This window comes from Sebastes fasciatus, chromosome 19, assembly GCF_043250625.1.
Source record: "Sebastes fasciatus isolate fSebFas1 chromosome 19, fSebFas1.pri, whole genome shotgun sequence".
Taxonomy (NCBI): Eukaryota; Metazoa; Chordata; class Actinopteri; order Perciformes; family Sebastidae; genus Sebastes; species Sebastes fasciatus.
The window spans coordinates 14747646-14771919 of NC_133813.1; the positions used below are offsets into that span (position 1 = coordinate 14747646).

General features: G+C 40.5%; 1 protein-coding gene across 10 annotated transcripts in view; it reads left to right on the plus strand.

Moving 5' to 3' along the window:
- Positions 1-24274, plus strand: part of mapk10 (mitogen-activated protein kinase 10) — a 41107-nt gene that overhangs the window by 15732 nt on the left and 1101 nt on the right. For 3 of the 10 annotated variants that reach the window (XM_074618759.1, XM_074618760.1, XM_074618754.1), the window contains exons 4-14: positions 3165-3294; positions 3763-3821; positions 4329-4467; positions 5270-5435; positions 6322-6393; positions 11315-11497; positions 14758-14882; positions 15648-15674; positions 16996-17059; positions 17188-17265; positions 20758-20896. In XM_074618759.1, the coding sequence (XP_074474860.1) occupies positions 3165-3294; positions 3763-3821; positions 4329-4467; positions 5270-5435; positions 6322-6393; positions 11315-11497; positions 14758-14882; positions 15648-15674; positions 16996-17059; positions 17188-17265; positions 20758-20896 (1182 nt within the window). Of the gene's footprint in view, positions 1-3164; positions 3295-3762; positions 3822-4328; positions 4468-5269; positions 5436-6321; positions 6394-9427; positions 9500-11314; positions 11498-14757; positions 14883-15647; positions 15675-16995; positions 17060-17187; positions 17296-20752; positions 23982-24274 lie in introns of those variants that run through there. The other 7 variants (XM_074618755.1, XM_074618758.1, XM_074618757.1 and 4 more) reach the window with 7 other exon arrangements.

Here is a 24274-nt window from a genome sequence, read left to right on the forward strand (position 1 = left end):
ATGAGCAAAATGAAAGAGAACGGATCAGCTCAACATAAAACTTGTGAATGTAGAAATGTTTTATTCCTTTAAAGGATCTTTTTTTTTAACAAATGTTGGGTTTTAATCCTGTGCTGGCAAACGGGTAGAGGTCCCTTTAAAAGGGCAAATAAATCTGAATAATATATAATATATTCAAGATTATGATCAGTTGAGAGGCCAAAAAATTATTATTTTATACTATGTCAACATCTTCAATCATTACTGTGAATATACTTGTAATTAACATGGTTGAAAAGTACTGTTGAGGCTTTAGCTAAACTACAAAGTAATGAAGTATGTATGCGTCTGTTTCCTCAAAACAACTGCAACTGACTGACTGACTGACCTTTTCGAAGCAGAGCAATCAACTGTGAAGCACACCTGTTTCTTCTTATGAATTAATTAAATAGTGATATTTATTCTATTTTACAATTTAGAAGCTTAGAAGGGTAAATAATAAATAAGCCAACAAGAAAATTTAAGATTATTATTTCTAAGAAAGTGTCAAAATATCAGTAAGTGTGAGTGTTTCTTAGTAGAAACTGAGAAATATTAAAAACATGTTAATATATGCAAAAAAACAACTAATAATCACAACCACTATCTTCAGTAGAGGAATTAGGATTTTGGCATAATTTAATCACAAATGTGGGGCCACTTATGGTATTTGAATTACTCATACCCTCTCCAGTGCTCCGAGCTGATGACTTACTGTATCTGTTGTTTAGAATATGGATGTGTGGGCCATGAGGGCCTGACAGGATGGGCACTTACGTGAATCCTTAATCCGGATTGCAGAGAGAGCTCCTATTCATTGTAATTCATCTCACGCCTGCCCTGTCAGAATGCAGTGGTGCCGCTGCCAACGCTCCACTTAAAGGAATGCATCTCACAGTCTTTGTGAAATGACCAAACAGATCTATAAGTTATATTTATGTTAATGCAGTGTCGCTGTGGTGATATACCTGCCTGGGATGAGCCAAGTTGACATGTTTTATATCTGCGTATCTTCTATAGTGTTTAACTGGCTCTCAATGCTCTAAACACCCTCGCCCTCCACTCGCCCTCTTTCATTGTCCTTTCCTTTGCTTCCCATGCCCTCGGCCCTTCTCTCCTTCCGTTCCAAAGCAATTTTGTGCATTCGCAAAGGAGCTTGGGCAGGACTGCAACTGCTAATGCTGGGATTGTGCCCATTTGAAGGATATTGTAGAGATGGATGGCAGGGAGACAGTGCAAATCTAATTTAACCTGCTCCGCTGTGTGCTGCTTGGCTCTGCCCACAGCTGTCATCTGGTGTCATCTGGTGACGGTATTATCCCGACCACGCTGCGTAAGACTGATATCATATTCTAGAGATCAAATGGGACACACTATGGAAACAGTCTCATTTAGATATTAACAAGCACATCAACAACACACCAGACCGTGACATCTGCATTTATGTTGGAAGCATGATTTTGTCGTAATGTGATGATAAAATAATTAAATTGACATGCTGAATGTGCATTATTATCAGCATAATCCCCAATTGGATGACATGATTTCATCTAACATCTGTCTGACTTTGCACAGAATTCCTTTCGTACATGCGCTCACAACAGCTTGTATGTAAATTACAGCATACATACGAGCAGTTGTCCAAAAGATTATCAACAGTGAGTACAATCACTCTGCTTTTCTTATGCAATCAGGAGATCCTTGCCCCTGTAAAGCCTGAGAACGTGGTAATGAGGGAACACTCACTCTGCCAATGCTGTCGCCCACAAACATCCCAATCTGTGCACATCTCTGCCCTTCTGACTTGTGTGCTCGGTCAGGATGAGCTTTCAGAAGCATCTTAGGAGGGATGAAGGCTTTAAGTAGTTTAGCTGGTCATGACATCATCATTCACTCCGCCAGAAAAGTGATGACAGGCTCAAATCCCTATTGGATCAATGCTTTTATGAAGGCTGCACTGTTTCCATGGTCACACACCATCCCTGGCCCGCAGTCTCCAGAGACATGACGAACCACAGTTGAATCCCACCCAGCCGTCCACAAACCCACACACAGTGTCGTTTTGATTGGGGCTGCAGTCAGCCTGCATGCAGCATTGAAACTCAATTTGTAGCGTCTTTCAGGGAGAATTTATCAGAAAGGGCGCAGTCTAAGATGTAGCTGAGAATGTGATGTGCATGTCATCTTTATTGCGGCTTTTTCTCATCTACTGCTTTTCATTGGATACAAACATAAATCTACACAAAGAGGCAAAATCCCAAAGATTCTCAGGGGTTGGGATTGTGCTCAGTCAGCAAAGAACTCACTTTGCTGTAATGACCTCCAAAATGGGTTGAGCCACTTGAGCCATCTACTTACAACTAACATTTCTCCCTCTATTTCACTGCATTGTGCCATTTATTTTGGTTAAAAGTGCATAGCACCACACAACTATTTGCTATTTAAAGATATAGAAGAGTAAATATATTGGAGTAATGTCTACCTGAGCAGAGAATAAAGTCGTGCTCCCTCTGTGTGTGTGTTGTAATCCGAGCTTCTCCGTGCTTTGTTGACATAGCCGGGCCGGCTGCGCGTGCCTTTTAATGCATGTGAGTGTGCCCCAGTGGCTAGCTCACCGCTGCTGCTCTGCACTGCTCTCATACAGCGGTTAAAGCTGATCACGCCATCCCATCTGACGGTGCCATTGCGGAGGCGTAGCACCTACCCTCCGGTTACCCCCCAGGTCAACACTGTTAGCTCCGTTTCCGTTGTTTTCACTGTTAACACTATTAGCACCGTTCGCTATGAGCAGTCAGCTCAGCCGTCGCCATGTTGAGAGCCATATGGAGGCAATATCTTGCATTTAGCACCTTTAATACAGCTACATAAATAATGTTTATCATATTACAATCAAGTATAATCATATTAATGGTTCTTTCATATTAATAATTTCAAATAGGAGAAGTCAGTGTTTATGTGGGGCGGAATTAAAGGAATGGTTTGATATTTTGGGAAATTTGCTTTCTTACTGAGAGTTAGATGAGAAGGTCAATGCCACTTTCATGTCTTATGATACCAATGATCAATGCTACTCTCTTATCTGTCCATTAAATATGAAGCTGGAGACGCTTTGCTTCCATTGTTCTCCATGTGTTTTTCTTCTGTAGTGCGGGCTATGACGCGGTCCTGGACAGAAATGTGGCCATCAAGAAGCTGAGCAGACCTTTCCAGAACCAGACCCATGCCAAGAGGGCATACCGGGAGTTGGTGCTCATGAAATGTGTCAATCACAAAAATGTAAGTGATTCATCCGAGGGGTAACAGGGAGAGGAAAGGAATGCAGGAAGAATGAAAATGTACCCATTGTCAGAATGAATACCCCAGTCGGTGTCTATTTTTGGTTCTCGATAAATCCCTTTGCTACAAAACTGAGACGAGCAACTGCAACGTTGTGACCGCGCTAAATTCGATGCCTCCAGAAATGTACCGAACTGGCAGCAGAGTGAAACAGAGAGCACTTCAAGGCATGAGTGTAATCTCCAGTGCCGCAGTTTGAGCTCTTTTCTTCGTCTTTTTCCTCTTCCTCACCACATTTATCCCCTACTCTTTTGTTCCAACTCACTTCTGTCTCCTACTCGGCAGTGTCCTTCACCAGGGCCATTACCAACTTGTATCCCCGTCCCTTGTTCCAACTCAGATTTGTGCATATATATTTACTGTTACCTGCTATAATGTTGATCTTCTCCGTGCTCTTCTCTCTTTCAGATTATCAGTTTATTAAATGTCTTCACACCACAGAAATCATTAGAGGAATTCCAGGATGTGTGAGTATAGTAAAGCCGTCTTTGCATAATTACATTTACGTGAAAGATATTCATTTAGCTCATGTAACAAGGCAAGGAAAGGCTGATTGTTTTCATTTAATCTGGTATCTTAAATGACAAGAGTAAAGAAGGGGACTGATTTTATTATGCATTATGCGCTTATTACTCCTTCACACCTGCAGTTGTGAGAACACAGCCGCTGGAACGTAGTCAGTGAAAGTACTGTAGGTGTAACCCAAGGCTACTGGAGGTATCCGGTTCTCATACTGAATGATAAATGAGAGGGTGTTCACGTTTAGAGCAATCTCTGCAGAAAGATTCACGTGTCTATGTGGCACTTTTTTTCAGCCAGACATGGTAGGGGAATGCTCCAATCATGACTTTCACAGAGCGCTATTATTTCAAATGATTTATTATGTCTAATTATTTGAGCTAACCCATCAAATAACTCTAAGTCTAAGTCACGAAGTCTGTCAACCACTCTAAAATCTATAAAACCTTTTTCAGGTACCTAGTGATGGAGCTGATGGATGCCAACTTGTGCCAGGTGATCCAGATGGAGCTGGACCATGAGAGAATGTCCTACCTGCTCTATCAGATGCTGTGTGGTATCAAACATCTGCACTCAGCCGGTATTATTCACAGGGTAAGAAAACAAGATACCTCAATTTTCTTGTTTAACTACTAAATATGGGTGTGTTTTTTTATAAGTTTAGGGAGAACAATTTGTAGTCAAACATCAGTAGCCATACAATTTGACATCACCTTGGTTACCCATTTGGCAATCAAGGGCACAAAGGAAACATGGGGTTTAATCCCTCTTATACCTTGGTCTGCTGAGCAGACTAGAAATATCTCCCGTTGCCAAGTCGTAGCTAAGGTCCGTCCTATTTACTGTAGCAGTGAACAACGTTGCTATTGCATAAGAACCTTACGGGATGGTAATGATTTTTCCAGATATTAGCAAACCCTCAGTGTTACCAGGGAAACAGAGTGAATGCATTATGAAAAACGGTAGATCTTGGTTGCAAAATTAATGAAAATATAAATGAATGGTCTTTATTTTTTGTCTCTGGCAAGTGACCATGGTATAAGAGGGATAATGCCCTCCGAGGAGTCCATAATCAGGAATTAATGGACTTTGCGGAGGTGCGTCGGACGGTTCTAGCCTCCACATTGTCCATTAATTCCTGATAATGGAGTATATCAAAATAAAACAGGAAACACTAAACAAATAAAACAAGGAATATAACAGAAAACCCCAAAACCTCATTCAGAACTAATGAGCTACTAAAAATATAAACACAAGATAGTCTAAAATCACAATGTTCATTTACATAATAAACAAGTTAAATACCAGAAGTCATTGAAACCTGTCAACAGAAAAGAAGGCTTGTAAATGACCTAAGTACACACAGTTCCTGACGCCAGTCTTTCCCCGTCTCCAGGACCTCAAACCAAGCAATATAGTGGTGAAGTCAGACTGCACCCTGAAGATCCTTGACTTTGGTCTGGCCAGGACCGCAGGCACCAGCTTCATGATGACCCCTTATGTGGTGACTAGATACTACAGAGCCCCAGAGGTCATCCTAGGCATGGGATACAAAGAGAATGGTGAGGATTTGTCATAACTGTGAGCTTGCATTGATCACATTCAGATTCAGATTTAAAGGATAACACTGTTTTTTGCTGTCTTTATTAACGCACACAAAACATCCACTTTGCAACAGTCAATTAAAACAACTCACAGAAATTGATTAGTGTGTGTATAGCAGTATTTGCTAATATAGTACATTACTAAATGAGTTTATTGGAGCTATTTTCAATATTCCCAAAACTGCACTCAGTTACTATCTCGGTGTGGCAGCGTAGAATCTACCTGTAGTCAAGTAAGACAACTTTTGAAGCAATTGTGTTCTGTCATTTTAAGGTGAATTACGTTATAGCAGCAGTATGTCTATGTGAGCTGTATGTAATGTATTTTTAAAGCAGTGGGACTTGACCAAGGACTTAAAAAATATACTTGTTTGTCTTTTCATGAGCATTAATGATCAGTAAAAAAGATAAAATTACACAAGTGTTATCCGTTAATGATCCTAATTATCTGTGAAACTTTACAAACAAATCTGGTGGAGTCGCTCTTCGCCAATGAGCTAAATTGTATTAAAGTGTTGGCGGTATGAGTCACTGATTAAAAGCGCGCAGCAGAACATCAAACATGTGATTGAATGGCAGCCTCAGCTATGACTCAATAGCCAGATTCCTCTCATGGCCCGCAGACTCCAAGGCTCTGAATTTCCTGTCGCTAGTTAGTCCTCTTTTTTTCTGCCTCCTCTCTGTCTGTATCTATTTCATTAAAGTTTATCTCTGTGCAACATGCCCCTCACTAATTATTTCTAATCGCTGTTGCTTTTCCCAGAAAGCTCGATGTGTCTAACACTAACCTTCCTCTCTTTTCTTTTGCTCCCTCTTCGTCTTACTGTCACCTCTATGCGTGCAGTGGATATATGGTCGGTGGGGTGCATTATGGGAGAAATGGTGCGCCACAAAATCCTCTTCCCTGGGCGGGACTGTATCCTTGTTATCTGATGGTAACACAATTTTTGTTCATGGGTTTATGTCTGCTGTTATATAATGAAGAATGACTTTAAAAATCAATCATTCTTTGTTTTAAATGCGACCATCCATGTTGGGTTTCAAGCGTCTGACTCAAGATGGATTCAACTGCCTTTTAAAACACTCATATAGTCAAGTACTTGGAGAGTTTGGGAATAATGAGATAGTACCTACGGGCATGTCATCCATTATACTTTTTAAAAAATCATACGGTAATAACCACAACATATTTTTCACGTGGTTAATTTTTGCTTCGTCGTTTTACATTTCTTAGTTACATTTACTTTGGAGATTATTCTGTACCTGGCCTGATGTTCTCTGTATGTCACTGAGGTGAACTAAACCACACTCACATCTGGCTGTCTTTATAACACATGTCCGTATCAATTCCAGCTGTTTAACCCTTTTAATTTAACCTGCAATAACACCATAAAATGAGCAACGTAAATTCTTGTGCTCAAGTCAGTATGTCTGAATCTTAACGAGGACCTATTGTGCTTATTTGCAGGTGCATACTTGTATTTAGGGTTTCTACTAGAACATGTTTGGATGCTTTAATGTTTAAATAATGTGTCTAAAAAGCTCTGTTTGAGTGCTGTGATCCAAGCTAGCCGCTAGGCAGGTATTATGCAAATGTGTTACTTGGTGACATCACCATGTTACGGAAGAAATGACGGAATAGATTTCAAGCAAGGCATTTCAGGCGGTTCAGAAGCAATGTTTCTGTGGGGTAGAGTAAGTCCCTTTGGTGTGGACTTTTACATGCACAAAAAACCCCCGATATAAAACACTGAAGGAAAGGGAAAAAGCACAAGGGCATAATAGGTCCTCTTTAAGGTTTATTCAGTCTCATATTTTGGCAAGAGGAAGATTTCTCTCTGAATGTTGTGCTCTGTAGAGTGTTATTGTGAGGGATGGGGGGATACCTGGTGTGTTCTTCTGCACTGAGCTTGGGCTGTAATTGCATCCCTAAGATGCCATCTGGGTTTGGATAAACAGTCCCCCATGCTGAGTTTGTGCATGTGTGCACACGTGAATCTTGCCATCTGAGGGGGCCCACATATGTGAGTCACACGCAGTTATTATGAATTAATAATGAAGGATTTATGTATTCATTTTGAGCATCTGTTAGTAGCAGGTTAGTTGAAGTCACTTGGGGGGGGTGAGGAAAGTTCAAAGGTTAAAGGTTAAAGGTTAAGGTGATGTTAGCTAAAATAAGACAGCCGCCATGATGGGGATGATTTGTTAAAGGACTTGTTGACAGTTACACAAATATAAAATCTCACCAGCCTCCTTCTGTGAAATGATGATTGTACTGTATGTTGTTTAGAGGTAGAGAAGCCTGGTGTGTCTGCAGGTTTTTGTGTCTGATACTGTGGTCTCTCCATCCATGAACATGTAGTCCCTGACAGATTAACTAGAAACAAGCTTTGCACTATCTCTCTCCTTCTGTCTCTGCTCACCTAACACTCCATCCTTCCTTACTGTAGATCAATGAGCTGTAGTCATGCATACTTTTGTTAATCTTCTGCTTACAGATCAGTTTCTGAACTGGTACCCTGTCCTTGCTAATCTTAATTTACTTCGTAGACTGTTCGACCTGAAGTATTGACCTGGTTGAAGTTATCTGCACCTCCTTGAGTGTCTGTCAAATAATGATATAGAGGAGCAGTCTGTCTGCACGGGTCACAGCACAGCGAGCCTCAGGGTGACTGGGTGCTTGATGGCCATTTAGTACAGCAGTGTGTTAAATAAGTGGCTATGGAGTGATGGCAAGGGAACTGAGGTTGTATTGTGTGTTTGGCGTACATGTTGCATAAGTAATTACCGGTAAAATGCACAGCTATGTGATGGCATGTAATGCGTATCGTCATGTTGCAGAAGTAGCGCAGCATTACTTAATTTTAGGAATGCATCGCACATATTTGTTATTACTTTATAAAGTGCCAAGTCACAGTGAAGCGGAAGTTAGAGCGTCTTCAGCTCCAGTAATGAGGTGTATTTCCGAGTGAATATGCGAGTTAGAATATGGGTTTAGTTATGAGAAGGATTTAAATTAAATCCCACACATTTGATTGGATGACTCACGTGGCTTACAGAACACAGCACGATGGAGCTACAGAGGACTTTTGGCCTCCACACTAACCTCCCTCACCCGCATTGTTAGATGGAGGTTGAGGGTGAAATTACTAAATTAGACCTGTAATATAAACAGAAATGTAAATAAAAATCCAAACATACACACACCTCCTACTAAGATAATGCCCTGCTTGCTACCGTGCTACCTAAGTCATCTTCTTCTTCTTTAAAAAAAATAAAAAAAAAAAATTAAAGAGGACCTATTATGCTCATTTTAAGCTGCATACTTGTATTTTGGGTTTCTACATTTACATGCTCTAATGTTCTAATGTTTGAGCTCCTGCCCTGATTGGTCAGCTGGCCCACTCTGTTGTGATTGGTCAACTGAACCAAACTCTTCGGACTCCGCTCCAGCTCTAACAAGCTTTGTTTGACGGCGCGCCAAACTCGCTGTTATGCTAATGTGTTACTTGGTGACATCACTACGTTATGGAACAAAAGGCAGGACTTCAATCAAGGTGTTTCAGGCAATTCAGGAGTAGTGTTTCTGTGGGGGAGAGTAACTCCCTTTAGCAAAGACTTTGGGCTTTGTAACTTTACAGACCTTTTACATGCACAAAAAACTATATAACACACTGAAGGAAAGGGAAAAAGCATAATAGGTCCTCTTTAATAATAATATAAAAAAAAAACTCTAACCTTCCGTTTAGGGACCATAAAGGAAGTGACTCATCTCACGTATTGGGATCGTACTCTCCATCCCTTGACTAATAAATTAACAATCAATGCAGGGATACAGGGTTAGAACTTGGAAAATGTTTTACATGTACTTATGTGTAAGTCATTTAGGAGGTAGAAGTGAATTTTGATAGATGTTGGTAATGCGAGTGTGCCTGTGTGTTTGACCCCAGTGGACATGTGGTCAGTCGGCTGCATCTTTGGAGAGGTGATAAGAGGGACAGTGCTGTTCCCTGGGACTGACCGTATCCTTCTGACCTCCTTCACTCTGTTTCACATGTAAACCTGAATATCGCAGAAACCCCACAGCATTTATCTCGAGGGCAGTTGCAGGTGTTCAGGTGCACGATGCCCTGATTCAAGAACTCCAAACACAGTGGTGCGTCATGCTTCTTGGCACTGACACACTGTGGAAAAAACACCTCGAGCTGTCTGAGTGAATCCAGCAACTTGCTAAAGAGCCATGGATAAGAACCTTAGTGGGTGAAAAAAAATATGCCTCACTGAGCGCTGGGTGGATCATGGCCAATGTGCAACGGAGACAAAAAGGAGGTGGAAGTGTGTGACGTTCCAGCAAGATGAAGTAATGGGGATCTCTGGTGGCCCTGGCAGCTGACTGCCTGAACTGGCACCCTCTGTGAGAACACTTGGAAGGGAGGGGGGTCAGTCAGAGTGTGTGGAGGGGTAAGACAGGAAGCATTGGTCGCCAACAAGGAGGAGAAACACAAGCTGACACACCCCACAATGTCTGCACACACAAAAACGCAACCACATGCCACATGTCTCTTGTCAGCCGATCAGACTGTTGTCAGGCCATTAAATAAGCGTTATCGGTTGCTGTAAGCACCATAGATGTGGGCCAATAGGGGCCTATTACACCCACTAGTAGGTTTTATCATCTATTCATATGTTAGATCACCGAAAGAAGGAATAAAAGACAGCGACCTCTAGCGACCGTAGTAATTATGACAGGAGCAGAAGCCGAAGTCAGGCGCTTCAGTATAGATAGTGTGAAACAGTGTAAAATAACAGGTGTAGGTCGGGGATGATAGATGGGACACAACACACAGGGTTTTCACCCAGGAGACGGGAGTTCGCATCCCGTGTGAATCCATCAACTTGTAGTTGTCTTTGTCGAAACACTTTTTTTTACCTAAACTTAACTAAGAGGTTTTGTTGTCTAAACCTAAAGGAGCTGTTGCTTGCGTCCAAAATGTAACATTTCAGGCAGTTTTACAACGTGTTAGAACGTGTTGCTTTCAAGTTTCGCTTTCACTTTTACACCGCCGCTACCGACCCACATCTATGATGCTTATAGCAACTGATAATGCACATTTAATGGCCTGATAACAGTCGAATCAGGTGCTCTTGTTAATTGAAAACTTGTTCATATTCTCTTCAGGAGGTTCATTAGCAGGTCTGTTCTTTTGTGACACAATACCTGCTTTTTAGGTAAGCTCAACATGGTAAGGGGTGTATACAGAAGGTGTTTCATGTATTTTAAGCAGCTATCAAGGCATTAAATTAATGTGTTATATGGAACAAGGGATCACTGGAGATCTATTCGAGTCCCAAAAAGCCAAGAAAATAATTATCCCAACAAAACTGGATGTGTTTTTTTGAGGAAAATGAAAGTAATTGAAGGGAAGGAATTAGGAAATATTAGAGGCCCATTATTCACTCAATGAGACAAACTTCAACCTTTTATCATTTCTCATGGATGCTTGTTTTGGGGTTCGATGGGACTCTCTGTTTTGAGATCAGAAATAGTTTAATTAACTAGGTGCGATTTGGTGATCATGCTTTTTAGCAGTTTGTTTGTATCTTTGCCGATGATACTCGTATTTATAATTATTATTATTACATTATTTTGGTCTCAGAACCTCTGTTACCATTAGTCCAACCTTTTTTTTGAGTAAATCAAAAGATAACCCATTTTTACTTGTCCTAAATACATATAGAATAGTATTGGGTTGGATTAATACCTGAGTGAGCACTGAGGCATACAGGATGCTGCATATTCCATGTGTGTTTCCCTTAATCCTGACCCACCACACCAGACATCGACCAGTGGAACAAGGTGATCGAGCAGCTGGGCACACCCTTACCAGAGTTCATGAAGAAGCTTCAACCCACAGTGAGGAACTACGTGGAGAACCGGCCAAAGTACGCAGGCCTCACCTTCCCCAAGCTCTTCCCTGACTGCCTTTTCCCTGCTGACTCCGAGCACAACAAACTCAAAGGTGAGAACTTGTCGTAACCGTAAATCAACTGTATTTTATTACATTTTATGAGACTGCAGTGACGTGTTTGTCAGGTATTGTCATGCATGCAGCATTGACAGGAGGATCTCACAAAAAAAAGTAATAACCTACGTCATGATATAACTCATAGGATTTCTTAGGATGCCAACATCTTTGTTAATTATACAGAAGCCCTGAAATGTAGGTGTAATAAATTACAGTTCCCCATATAAGACATAATAACACTTACACGCAAGATAATCATGTGAGAGGTACAGTTATGTTGTGGCAGTTTTTACAATTTAGGGAGTGCAGGTAAAATCACAATACCTGCTATGAATCATAACAGAAATATGTCGTCTGTCTATTAAATGTTTCAATAAATTATATAGCCTTGGAGCGGTCTTGACTACCTCTGCTTCATAGCACCTGTACACACACACCAACAGATTAATTTACGAGATGGTTTTGAGTTAAATGTTTCAACAAATACTAGATGGATTGCCATGAAATTTGTAACAGGCATTCCCAGAACGCAGTCCCCCTCAGGATGAATTATAATAACCATGGTGATACCTTCATTTTATCAGGTCATCAGGTCAAAATTAAAATTTTTTGTGTGGGTTTATGACTACAAAATGAATTCCCATCAGCCTCAGCTGTACTTTGTGTGTAGTGCTAATTTTATCTGTTCAAAATGTACCTTAAAGGGAGATTTGTCAAGTATTTAATACTCTTATCAACATGTGAGTGGGCAAATATGCTTGCTTTATGCAAATGTATGTACATATTTATTAGTGGAAATCAATTAACAACAGAAAACAATGACAAATATTGTCAAGAAACCCTCACAGGTACTGCATTTAGCATAAAACAATATGCTCAAATCATGACATGGCAAACTGCAGCCCAACAGCTGTCAGTGTGTCAGTGTGCTGACTTGACTATGACTTGCCCCAAACTGCATGTGATTATCATAAAGTGGGCATGTCTGTAAAGGGGAGACTCGTGGGTACCCATAGAACCCATTTTCATTCACATATCTGGAGGTCAGAGATCAAGGGACCCCTTTGAAAATGGCCATGACAGTTTTTACTCTCCAAAATTTAGCGTACGTTTGGAGCGTTATTTAACCTCCTTATTGACAAGCTAGTATGACATGGATGGTACCAGTGGATTCATATAAAACTTTTATTTTGGTCAACTTTTACTTGTAGCCTATTTTACATTTTGCCTTTGGGCCTCCACATTAAATGTATTTTTTTTAACCCCGTTCTGTGGGCCTCGGTGAATTCAAATGTATTTTTATGCAGAGGCTTAACCAAGACATCATTTCTTTCTTCTGTCTCAGTTGAGAAGTGCAACCTCTGTTCCCAGTATTTTAAAAACGTGGAAATTCCCTCCATCGAGAACTAGCGAAATATGCTTTTTCTGTTGCTCCGCTCCTCCATCAAAGCTCCTGTCTGGTAAAAGTATCATGAATCACTTTAGTATTCCGGCTGCTCCCTGCTGGAGTGACAGAGTTAAAGGAAATGCACCAGAGACAGAGAGCGAGAGAGGGAGCGAGTGGGAGGGTGTGAGCAGGCCGGGTTGAAGTGCTGCTGTTTTGTATGTTTTGTAGTGTCACAGGTAGGAACTGAGGCAGACGTCCTTTGGGCTTTGGTTATTTTGAACTGTAGGAGGAAGAGACACAGACAGATAGTACTGTAGCATAGAGAGAGGAAAGATGAGGAATAAGAAAAGGTGGAAGGAGATCCGTAGAGGAGTCGTTTTACAGATTTACCATCCGTTTGTTATTGACGTGTTGATGCTGAGGCAACATGCAGCGGGTTGCGCCCGGCTCATCTGTCTTCCCCTGTTCAGTTTCTTCAGTGCTTTGCTGCCGTAGAGCTATTTATAATGGGGTCAGTGTGTGTAGGAGAGAGATGGTGTGTGCTTTAAGGGCTCTCCATTTCACATCAGTCCAAGAGAGATTGACCAACTGAGCAGAGTGCTGATGCTGACGGCATTTTTGTGTGTTGAGGACGAAATAAAGGACAAAATAAAATTAAATGAATTTCATTCTCAACCTCATTTAGTTCACAATATTGACACAGTCTTTCGTGTTCAATTGCACCTTTGTATCTTCTTGTTTCAATATGTAGTGGTAATATACTATACTAATGACTTTTAGGCAAATTATATAGCATTTTTTTCCACATATATAATCTTTCATAAATAACAATAAGTTCTCAATTTTGGCTTTTGCCAAATTTCTTCTGCCCATGATTTATGCATTTAGCCCTGCATTGGCATCGGTATGTTGAGAAGCACTCTACATACAGATAGCCTTATGAAACTACATTTAGTGAGACACCAGTAGAAGCAGGTAATTCCTCAGATTTCATACATTATTATTTCAGACCAAGCTGACTGAATCATCCTGTAACAAATAGCACTAAGACAGACAGTAGATACGTATATGGGACAAACCAGAATCTGAATTTCAATTAGATGAGAAAAGGCAGAGATATCTGCATGGTTATAAAGTGTACTACATGCATATTATCAATTTTGCCCAAGTAGTTCATGGGGCATTCCTGTTATGCAGCAACATTTCTGCCTCGTGACTTTTGAAAAAGAAGGATGGATCTTTCATCTTTTTTTTTGCATTATATAAGAATAGTGACACGTTTAACTGGTCTAACATCTAACAGGTACTATCTAACTATGATGAAAATGGTAAAAATAAATAACTATAGTTCTTCCTAATATGTATATATATGTAATCAGAAAGATCTTAATATGGCCTATAAATTAATTAAGGAATATTTTGCATATTTTGTAATTTTATGGTTTATGGTTCTTGTAGAAGTTGATTACTTTCTGGAGACATGGTAGAATCAAGAATTAATGTGCATTATTCTTAGTTTTTGTTATAAAGAAGACCTCAATCTATCAGAAAATACGGGGAAGTAATTCATGGGGACAGAAATGTTGCTGCATGACAGGAATAACTCTCATAATAAATAGTCAAAATACTCTTTTCCAAAGCTCCCACTCTGTTTATTGCTAATCCACATGTGATTGAAGCTTTGACAAGCTGCTGCTGTTGTTTATTATTCTCTTTAATCCCTGACATTTCTCTCTCTCTCTCTCTTCCTCCCTCTTTGCTTTATTGTGTTCCAGTTTCCTTTTGGCATATTATTAACACACATAGAGGAATATTTTCTTGCCTCATGATCTCAACCAGATGTTTTTTGTTCTTCTTCCAACCACAGCGAGCCAGGCCAGAGACCTGCTGTCTAAGATGCTGATCATCGACCCGTCTAAGCGGATATCGGTGGACGAAGCCTTGCAGCACCCCTACATCAACGTGTGGTATGATCCGGCCGAGGTGGAGGCGGTGAGTAGGCCTTTGGCAGAGCTGTGTGTTTGATCACCATCCTAAAGCTCAATCCTCTCCACTCTGTCTTTGAATGATCAGCACTGTTTACAAAAATAATGATGATGACTCCTCTCATTTTATTATTATTATTTTAAAACAAAACAGATTTACAACACTATTATCAACTTTCAAACTACCGTATGATGTTATGCATCATTTATGTTAAAACATTTTGGTTCACATCTCATTTTCATTTTTCTCTCACTTGTGGTTTTATTCTTTATCTCTGAACTTTAATAGCTTTTATATTAGATAAAGAAAGTTAATTTTGCTGCTATTTCTAAAAGAGCGACTTGCATTGTGGAAGTGCATTGTTCTGTTTTGTAGCGTAAGAGTGGTGGTCTTTCTGGTTGATTTGGTGAAGTCTAATTCCTTCATCAGTGCCTCATTAGTATGAGGTGACAGTGAGATTGGGAAAAAAAGCCATCTGCAGCCCGATACAGTTGCACAGATACCACTTCTACTTGCAGCAATCCACTAATGAGTGCATGACCAGCGTTAAACATCCTGCTGGTTAGCAGTAGCTTTTGTAACGACGACACCACATGACACACCTCCATTGTAGTTCATTTTTAGAGGATTTCATGACTTGTTTAGTTGTTGATGGTTTTTAATGCTGACACTGTTGTTATACAGATGATGTGGTGCTGTATGTATGATGTGGCATTTCAACACGTTTTCTGCTGTTTTCCCTTTCTCTAATGTCGTCTCGTGCTGATGAAGGCCAGAGATCTGATCCAAATATCCATGGTAAATAACAACCGCCCTACATCAAAGAAAAGAAGTGAAGACTAAAGGAGACGTATATTTGGTTCAGCACTGTCAATCATTACTCATAATAAGAAAATAGTTACATGTTATTGAGATACAAACTGCATATTTTTGATAAATCTTTGTGAGGAAAACCTCTCACTTCTGTCTTGCTGTGGCTGCTGAGTGTAACTGTCCCTCCAAGGTCATATCAGAGAGGTTTCTGGGTGGTCCTGTCACCTGCACTGAGATTATTGTGTCACAGTTGAAGGGTTGACTGGGTGCCAGACTATTTGATTAAATGACAACTCTGTGGGAGAAGGACTTTTAGCTGGACAACCCACCAGATTTCTGCCTTCCAATCCTGATTTCTCTGTAATATTCTAATATATGTGACAATGTATTGATATTTCAATTATGTAAAAGCACGGACTGTTTATCTTCCTTCATTTACGTTATCTATTTTCTTCATAATCCACATGTGCATACTTTTTAGCCCAGCATGTCTTTGTGTACAAACAGTGCATGTTAAAGTGTCAAATTAATAGCCGGATGTCTTTCTCATTTTTTTGTTTATTTGTCAACAATTTCATATTGCTAAATTCGATACATCTTTTCATAAACTTGTATAGGAGACATTTAAACGTATTCTCATCCCAACTCGTCATATAACGATGCTTTGTACGACCCCTCAGCGTCACTCTTCGTGAAAACACGCGTTTGACGAGCCCTCTGCATCACTTTTCGGTCGCAGTAAACACGTGAAGTAAACAAAAACACTTGCTTAGGTTCAGGTAATAAAACCACTATAGTTAGGTTTAGGAAAAAACAACACAGTTGGCCTTAAAACTACTACGTCTGTAAAGTGAAAATGACACTGAACGTTGTGAAGACGGGACACGAACGAACAGCTGATTGTAAACATGACGCACGGGACACAAACAGCGGTCTCCTGGATGAAAGAATTATGTTTGTGGACCCATCCACCTCTCGTCCGCCCACCTGGTGTGTGTCTTTTCGCTCTTAAAGCTACGTAACTACACTCCTGGCACACTTTCCCTGAGCGTTTAATATTAGGTTTACCTTGTAGTTAATGGGAAGCCCGGTGCGTCTTATACCGACGCTAAAGGGTGCCTTAAGTGTCGGTTTCTAACGCCGACGGCCATGACAAAGCCTCGGTGTTTGACGCCCTGGGAATGAGAACGGGTTGGACTTTTTTGTCTGGATATTCCAGTGATATCAGCCATAGAAATGTCATGTTAATTGAAACTGGGATGTCAGCTAAACTGTCACTAAAATGTTTGTGCTTTCTCCCGTTTAGCCTCCACCTGCAATCTACGACAAGCAGCTGGATGAAAGAGAACACTCCATTGATGAATGGAAAGGTGAGAATTACTCATTTAAAACCATAAGCAGATACTGTTTGTTGACAGGAAATCACCAAAAGTGAGGGATCTGTCAATATTAGATGTGTGTTTTAATGACTGCCTCTCTTGACTTTGCTTCTTGTCAGAACTAATTTACAAAGAGGTGATGAACTTTGAGGAGAGAACGAAGAATGGCGTTGTGAAGGGACAGCCTTCACCTTCAGGTACTCTCAGTGCATAACCCTAATCGCTCTGTAAGTGAATTTACTATAACCTTACTGGAGTTAATTGTAAATAGAGAAACCCATCGTGTTGTTGACCATGTGTCTCTGTCTTTTGCATCTCTTTTTTTTTTTTAAAGTTAAATGTTGTTTAGTGTTTGTGCCAAGTGTATTTGTTGGACAGCTTATCAGTAATTGCTAAGATTGCCTCTCATCTATTGAATAGCAGATGCTGTGTGCAGTTTAATGAGTGTGTATGTGTGTAACATGTCATGACTTAAGGTTTTGGGTCCTTTGGGGTCCATCACAGGACATTTCAGTCCTCAGCTGCAGCTGATGTCTTATTCTGGTCTGTTGTCTGCACAAGCACGGTGATTGCTGTTCTCGTAGTTTGCCACAGAGAGGCAGTATGGAGTCATGTCAGTTAGCGCATTGACCAAACCACCCATCACTGGGAAAATAAATTATTGTGAGATTACAACAAAAACAGGCATTTGCCATTACAGTTTTTCTCATTCGCTTTGGTTCAATTCTTGAATGAGAATATTTCAATATCATCATCATTTTGCATGTGATGGCTCAGACGATGAAAGAATGCGTAGAAGTTGTGAAGAGTTTGACAACTTCACTGAGAAGCAACTCATCAGTTTTGATCAGCAAGACATGTTCAAGTGGTTATTGTTCCTACTCTTTTGCACATGTGCTAAAACACTATTTGCTTGAATGAATGAGAAATTCGAATCTGTTGTGAACGATAAACTAATTGTTTGTTGATTTGAGCATAGCGTTTTGAAAAAGATAATTCAAAAGATAAAAAAAATAAATGAAAAAGATAAAGAACTGAGAAAAACAAAGAAACTGATCCATTTTCAAGATTAGAAAAGCAAACTGAAGCTAACTCCTGCAGAGGCAACTAACTTCCACATGTGACAACGTGAAGGGAAATCTAAAATACAATGAAGTCTGAACTCTCACAACACCAAACCAGTGTATAGAAACCCTCTGTCACAGTTCAAAGGCACAAAAGAACCCAAGAGCATGACTCAGGAGGCAGATGCAAAATTAAAGAGTCTTTAACTTAGAAAAGAGTTCAAGGACAATATCCAGGCAGTTAAACAAAGTACCAAGAGGTCAGGCTGAGGCAGGATCCGTAATACAAAGCAAGGATGAAAAACTAGATCAGAGAACAGACTAACTATGAAATGATGGAAAGCTAAAGCATGAAGCACGAGAGATCTAGCAGCGAGCTGATGGAAGTGGACCAGTAAATGTACTGGGGAGTAAATGAGGGAATGGGGAACAGGTGAGGAGGAAATGAAGCAGGTGAAGTGAGGAGGGCACCCAAACAGTGTCGTCTTGCTTGTTGCATCTTTTCAAGCTGAACTATTACAAAGGAAAGATGAGACTTTAGACATCATAGTCAGTGAAGAGCTCATCATAGCATTCATTTAACACATAACGCAACAGTTCTTCCTCACTCTGTTTCTCGCAAACTCGTGGGCCCAATTTCAATGTCCCACTAGTCCAAGTGTTCCACTAGTAATCAAGCAGAAGGGCTGGTCTAGTGTCTGACGCTGAGTGCAGCAGTGCAGCAGTGCAGGAGCTGCAGTGTTTTACTGCAGCAGGAAAACACACATGATGCCTCAGTCCAAACCAGTCAGGTCCTGGTGCTCTTTTCTTTTGGTACTGCTTGTGTGTGTGTCTTGGAGATTTTATTATTCATAGAGATATTACCAGGCCAGCACTATTTGTTTGTGCCGTACTGTATACTTGTATATTATCTACAACATGAATCAGAATTAGAGTCAGAATCAGAAATACGTGATTGATCCCTGAGGGGAAATTGGGGATTAACTATCATTCCTGGACTACAAATATGGAGAGGTATAGTTCACTGAGTGCAGAGGAGCGGCTGTACAGTACAAGACTGAGAAATGGTTCAGACCTTATTAACGGTGACACAACAAGAGTTATAATCTCCCATCACAACTTTAGTTTGATTCAAAAGCTCAACTAATCTTCCATTTTAGTCATCTAAATTACAACCACCAGTGTGGTTTATGCACAAGTCATCTTTAAGATACTTTTAACAGATATTTCTGATGTATTTACTGTAAGTAAACTTACAAGTGAAGGCCACCATTAATCCTGCTTTGTTCCCTGTTTTATTTTGGGTCAGCTGAAGTGCCCACCGGTCTCCATTAAGCAATTACCTCCCACAGAGAGGGAACAGACACACAAACAGCAGATTTACAGTTTGCCAGCACTGTACTGTACATGTCCTCTGTAGGGAAAAAAAAGTGTTGTTTTAATGATTTACTCATATTGGCTTTATAGTCTCATGCTTTTTAATCAGGCTTTATTGCCTTGGAAAAAGCAGCCTGCCCATTTTATATTGATTTGCTCATTAACTTATCAAAGAGAGCAGAACCTACTCACTGAGGATTTGATAAAAGTGCTGCCCAAACCCACAGAGGTTGACACTGTGGTTCCTTCTGATCCTTCTTTTTTTTAAATAGAGATAAACACCCTTGAGGTTCGTCCTCAGATCCACACAACATTGAAAAGATGTTTCAACCTCCAAACCAGCTGCAGCAAACAACTCTTTGCTATGTAAAGATATAGAGGAGTAATGTCTACCTGAGCAGAGAATGAAGCCACTCTCCCTCTGTGTGTGTTGTAATCCAAGCTTCTCCGTGATTTGTTGCCTTTGGCGTATGTTTGTGCATGTGAGCTTGCCCCACTGGCTAGCTCACGGCTGCCGCTCTGCACTGCGTTCATACGGCGGTTACAGCTGATAACGCCGTCCCGACCTTATCTCTGTCAGCACTTTCATCGTTGTTTGCACTGTTAGCGCTATTAGCACTGTTGGTTGGCTGGCTCGACATGTTGAGAGCCGTTGAGAGTGAACAGAAATGCTCCCAATTTGGCACCTTTAAATTTACCTTTTTAATTATGGGCATCAAATAGAGGATTTTATCTTTACCATGGTGCAGAAAAGAGTCGGTTTAGGCAAAAAAAAACAAGATCAATATGAGAAAATTGGATTACGATTAAAAAAAGGTTGAATGCCAAAACTGTATCATTGAAGATTACTTTTCACCATAGACACCTTTAGTAGAAACATAAATGCTATCATGTTTATGACAACAAAACAAAATAAAATGACTTATGCCGGTATAACATCAAATCTGAAACTATCAATCTGTTGTGTATTACAAGTCCACTCTTGTGGATTGCTGAAACACTGCAGCCTTTGACGATTTTTCCTGTGAAATCCATTGGACCCAAACCTTACTGTACCTACACCTGTTTCATTATAGACACACTGTGATTGTGGCGTCCCACAGGGGTTGTTCCATGTTGTTGATGTCTCAAATTCAGCTGCAGCATTCCTCTATGTGTGTGCACTCACAAACTATCTCTTCTAGTTGTGTTTTTGCCGGGACTCTTTTACGTTGTAACCCCTTTCTGCCGTTGATTCCCTTAGCACAGGTGCAGCCGTGAACAGCAGCGAGAGCCTCCCTCCCTCCTCCTCCATAAATGACATCTCCTCCATGTCCACCGACCAGACCCTGGCCTCAGACACTGACAGCAGCTTGGAGACCTCCGCAGGACCCCTGGGGTGTTGCAGGTGACTAGCTGCCTGCCTTCGCAACCCCATGTTCTTCCGAAGGTGAAGAACACCAAAACCGAAACGACCGACTGAAAATACACACAAAAAAGAGTAAAGATCAAATATATTAAGAACAAAAACATGGAAACACTGAATCCGACATGATGAAATCTAAAGCCTGTGCATTGTCATTCAAAAACAGCAGTGGTATTTAAACTGAAGTAAATGAGATATATGTTAATGATCCTCTAGTTGCTTTGCTTATATTACCCCACATATCTTGTATATGGCATCCAAACGAAAATGACCAAAATGCTTCGACTTGCATCTCCTGTAAAGTGCATACTGGCTGGCTGCTGGTCTCCTTACAAAAAGCATTTATGCTCCAATCATTGTGGCAAGGTGGGCGACCGTTTTGCTCTGTACAATACATTCTCCTTCTCCCCTCTCCCTTATCCAACCCTTATGTAACGACACTGCTGTATTTTAACCTCTAGGCTCTGTCTTCCCCACCCAACACACTCCCCAATGTAAGGTTGCCTGATTCGTGTGTTTCTATGTGGTTATTCTGCAGGGATTATGTAGTCGCTCCCACCCAGAGCGGCGCTCCCTGCGCTACTTGTAAATAATGTAATTCTGTACAGCTGAAGGGCACACAGAGTGGGACTGACGGCCAGTACACTGGGAGTTTTTTTTTCTGACTAGCGCACCTTGCCACATCACCGCTTTCCACCTCAGTTGCCCCCTGCCTATTGCTGTAGTTCTGCATGATTAGATTAAAACAATGCTAATCTCACTGTATGCTAAAATGAGTCTGTATAGAGACTTTTGTTTATATACGATGTAAACTAACTCCAGACATGGGGGGTCTGGTCACAGGATAGGACGAGTGAGTGTATGAGTGTGCGTGTGTGTGTGTGTGTGTGTGTGTGTGTGTGTGTGTGTTAACCACAGGCAAGCCATTAAGACATTGGTAAATGTCAGGGCTGAGTTTGGGACTTAAAGGGTCAGTACACTCTGAAATAAAATTATTTTGATTGTGCTCAGACTTCATCAAAAATCCCCTTTAAGGGGGTTTAAAGAGTCTGATTTGTGTGTAATGTCCCTTTTATTTCTCCTGGCGGTGTGTGATCGGTCCCTCCACCAGCCCACGGCTGGCCTGCACAGCCCTGCATGTCATTGTGTACCATTAACCCCTCATAGGCACAGGAGGTTGGTCCGTTTCACTGTGGTGTTGCCACAAGGAGACTGTTCTTATTTATTTAATTGTCTGAAACCTTTTTAGAAAGAGATACAAATGATACAGTGGGGAGTTTAAAGGCGGCCGATGAGTGTTAACCTCGTAGCAATGTATCGTTTTGTTCTAAAGTCAACATTTCACTACACAAAAACTAAAATGTTTTTGTTAATAAACTGGATAGAGGCTAACCAACAGTTATGTTGACTACATTATTTCTTAGCTGGAAGATTTATTTATTGGTTTATTTATTTTGATAGATTGAACTTCAATATGGCAAGTGCCTTTTTTGGAAAGAAGCATTGTAAGTGCATAAATTATATTATTTTGGGTATTTTTTTCCCTCTGCTTCTTCTTTTTCTGCCTTAAAACTATCCAAATCCCCATCTAAACATTTTAAATGATTTAGTCAGATGTTGGCACTTAAACTGCAGGTTTGTAGTGACAGGGACATTTCTTGTTTTTACACAACATGAAAGGTTTTCTGTCATTTTGCGTATTGATTTAATTTAATTTCTCCTTCAAACTGAATCTCCATAAATAAGTGTGACCAAATGTTCTTAAACTGCGACACCAGCACACACACAACCACTTAAACATTTACAGTTAAAGCCACTACTGTGGGTCATGTCTAACCTTTGATATTACACCCAGAGCCGATAGGCCATCTGGTGTCCATCCCATTCAAAACATGGTATATTTTCAATGCACACAATTCACAACAACATTTTTAGCTACAGTTATGCATATGCACTGGTTGATTACAATACACTCCAACTAGAAGTATAAGTTTGTTGTGTGTGTGTTATTTATCCTCACTTAAATAATCATCTTGGTCTCCGCTGCCATATTCCATGTTCTCATGTACGTTTGTGTGGGTTTATGGGCAAAGAACCATTAACAGACGCTGGGTTAAGAAATCAAATTTTACAAGCAAAGGAACAATTTCTGTTCTAATAATTCTGTTCTGTCAGATGGAAAGACATTGTAGAAACTGTGAGCTGTGTTTGTGTGAATAAAACAAACACCCTGTTTCATGCATAGTTTGCATAATAAATTGGATTTGCCGTCATCACTTGACAATCACGTAACTCACGACATATAGAGATGAGGTTTCTAGACACTCAAGGATGCTTAAGGGGACATCTGTGTTTGTTTCTAGCATGTCAAAACACCATTTACAACTATTTCTGTTTCCTATTTATGGATGCATGGCTCACATGTGTCCACTAGTTTATAATTAAGGTTCAATCCCAGTCATGACATTGTTAAAGGGGGCTGGGTGTAAGAATCAGAAATTGATTGTTAACAGTGACACCTGTGGCTGTTAAGTGAACGACAGTCGGCGTCACATCCGCTGGATTTTCGCGGAAAAAAAAACGGCCCGCATTTTTTTCACATTAAAAGCAGTCTACAGGCTGATAGAGGAAACCCAGAAAGTCACAGAAGGTTACAACCTGTTCACACATTGGCAATAAAAAAACGATTCTCAAAGCTAAACTAACTCTGCTCCGCTGCTCGCTCGTTTTTTCACGCACTCGCTCTCTCTTGCTTCACCACTCACTTCCCACGTGCACACACACTCCCACAACACTAGTCTGAGTTGTGGTGGGTTTATAGGTGTAAAAACTTACATACAGTCCCTTTAAAACATCCTTGAGGTGTGATAACAGCACTGTTTAGGTGGACGTATTTCTTTCTTAACATGTTGTTTGCCAGTCTAACTGTATCTCTGGTTCAGCCGCTACAGCACAGCGGCTTACTTTGTGCATGGAGTTTACCTAAATACAACGTCTCAAAATGATATATACATAACTTCTACTTTGTTAACACTCGTTTTGCCTGTGGCTTGTGTACAGTGAAGCACACACAGACTTACTAAAAGGGTGACTGAGGGCGGCGTCTCCAGAATAAGCTACGGCTAGCTTGGCTTTCTGTTCAGCGTCTGGCCAGGGCAATCTTACTTAAAAAAAACAAAAACAGGGTGCAACTTTGACATTTCTTTGTGTTTTGAAAATGTTCAGATGAATCTGTCACAAAAAAGGAGTCCCAAGTGTTTTGAGTGGACTCCTTCAGTACACCACAGACACTCACGGTAATGTTGCAGTTATTACTACAGGGCATTTTGAACCATCACAACTACATCCTTCTTTCTTTTC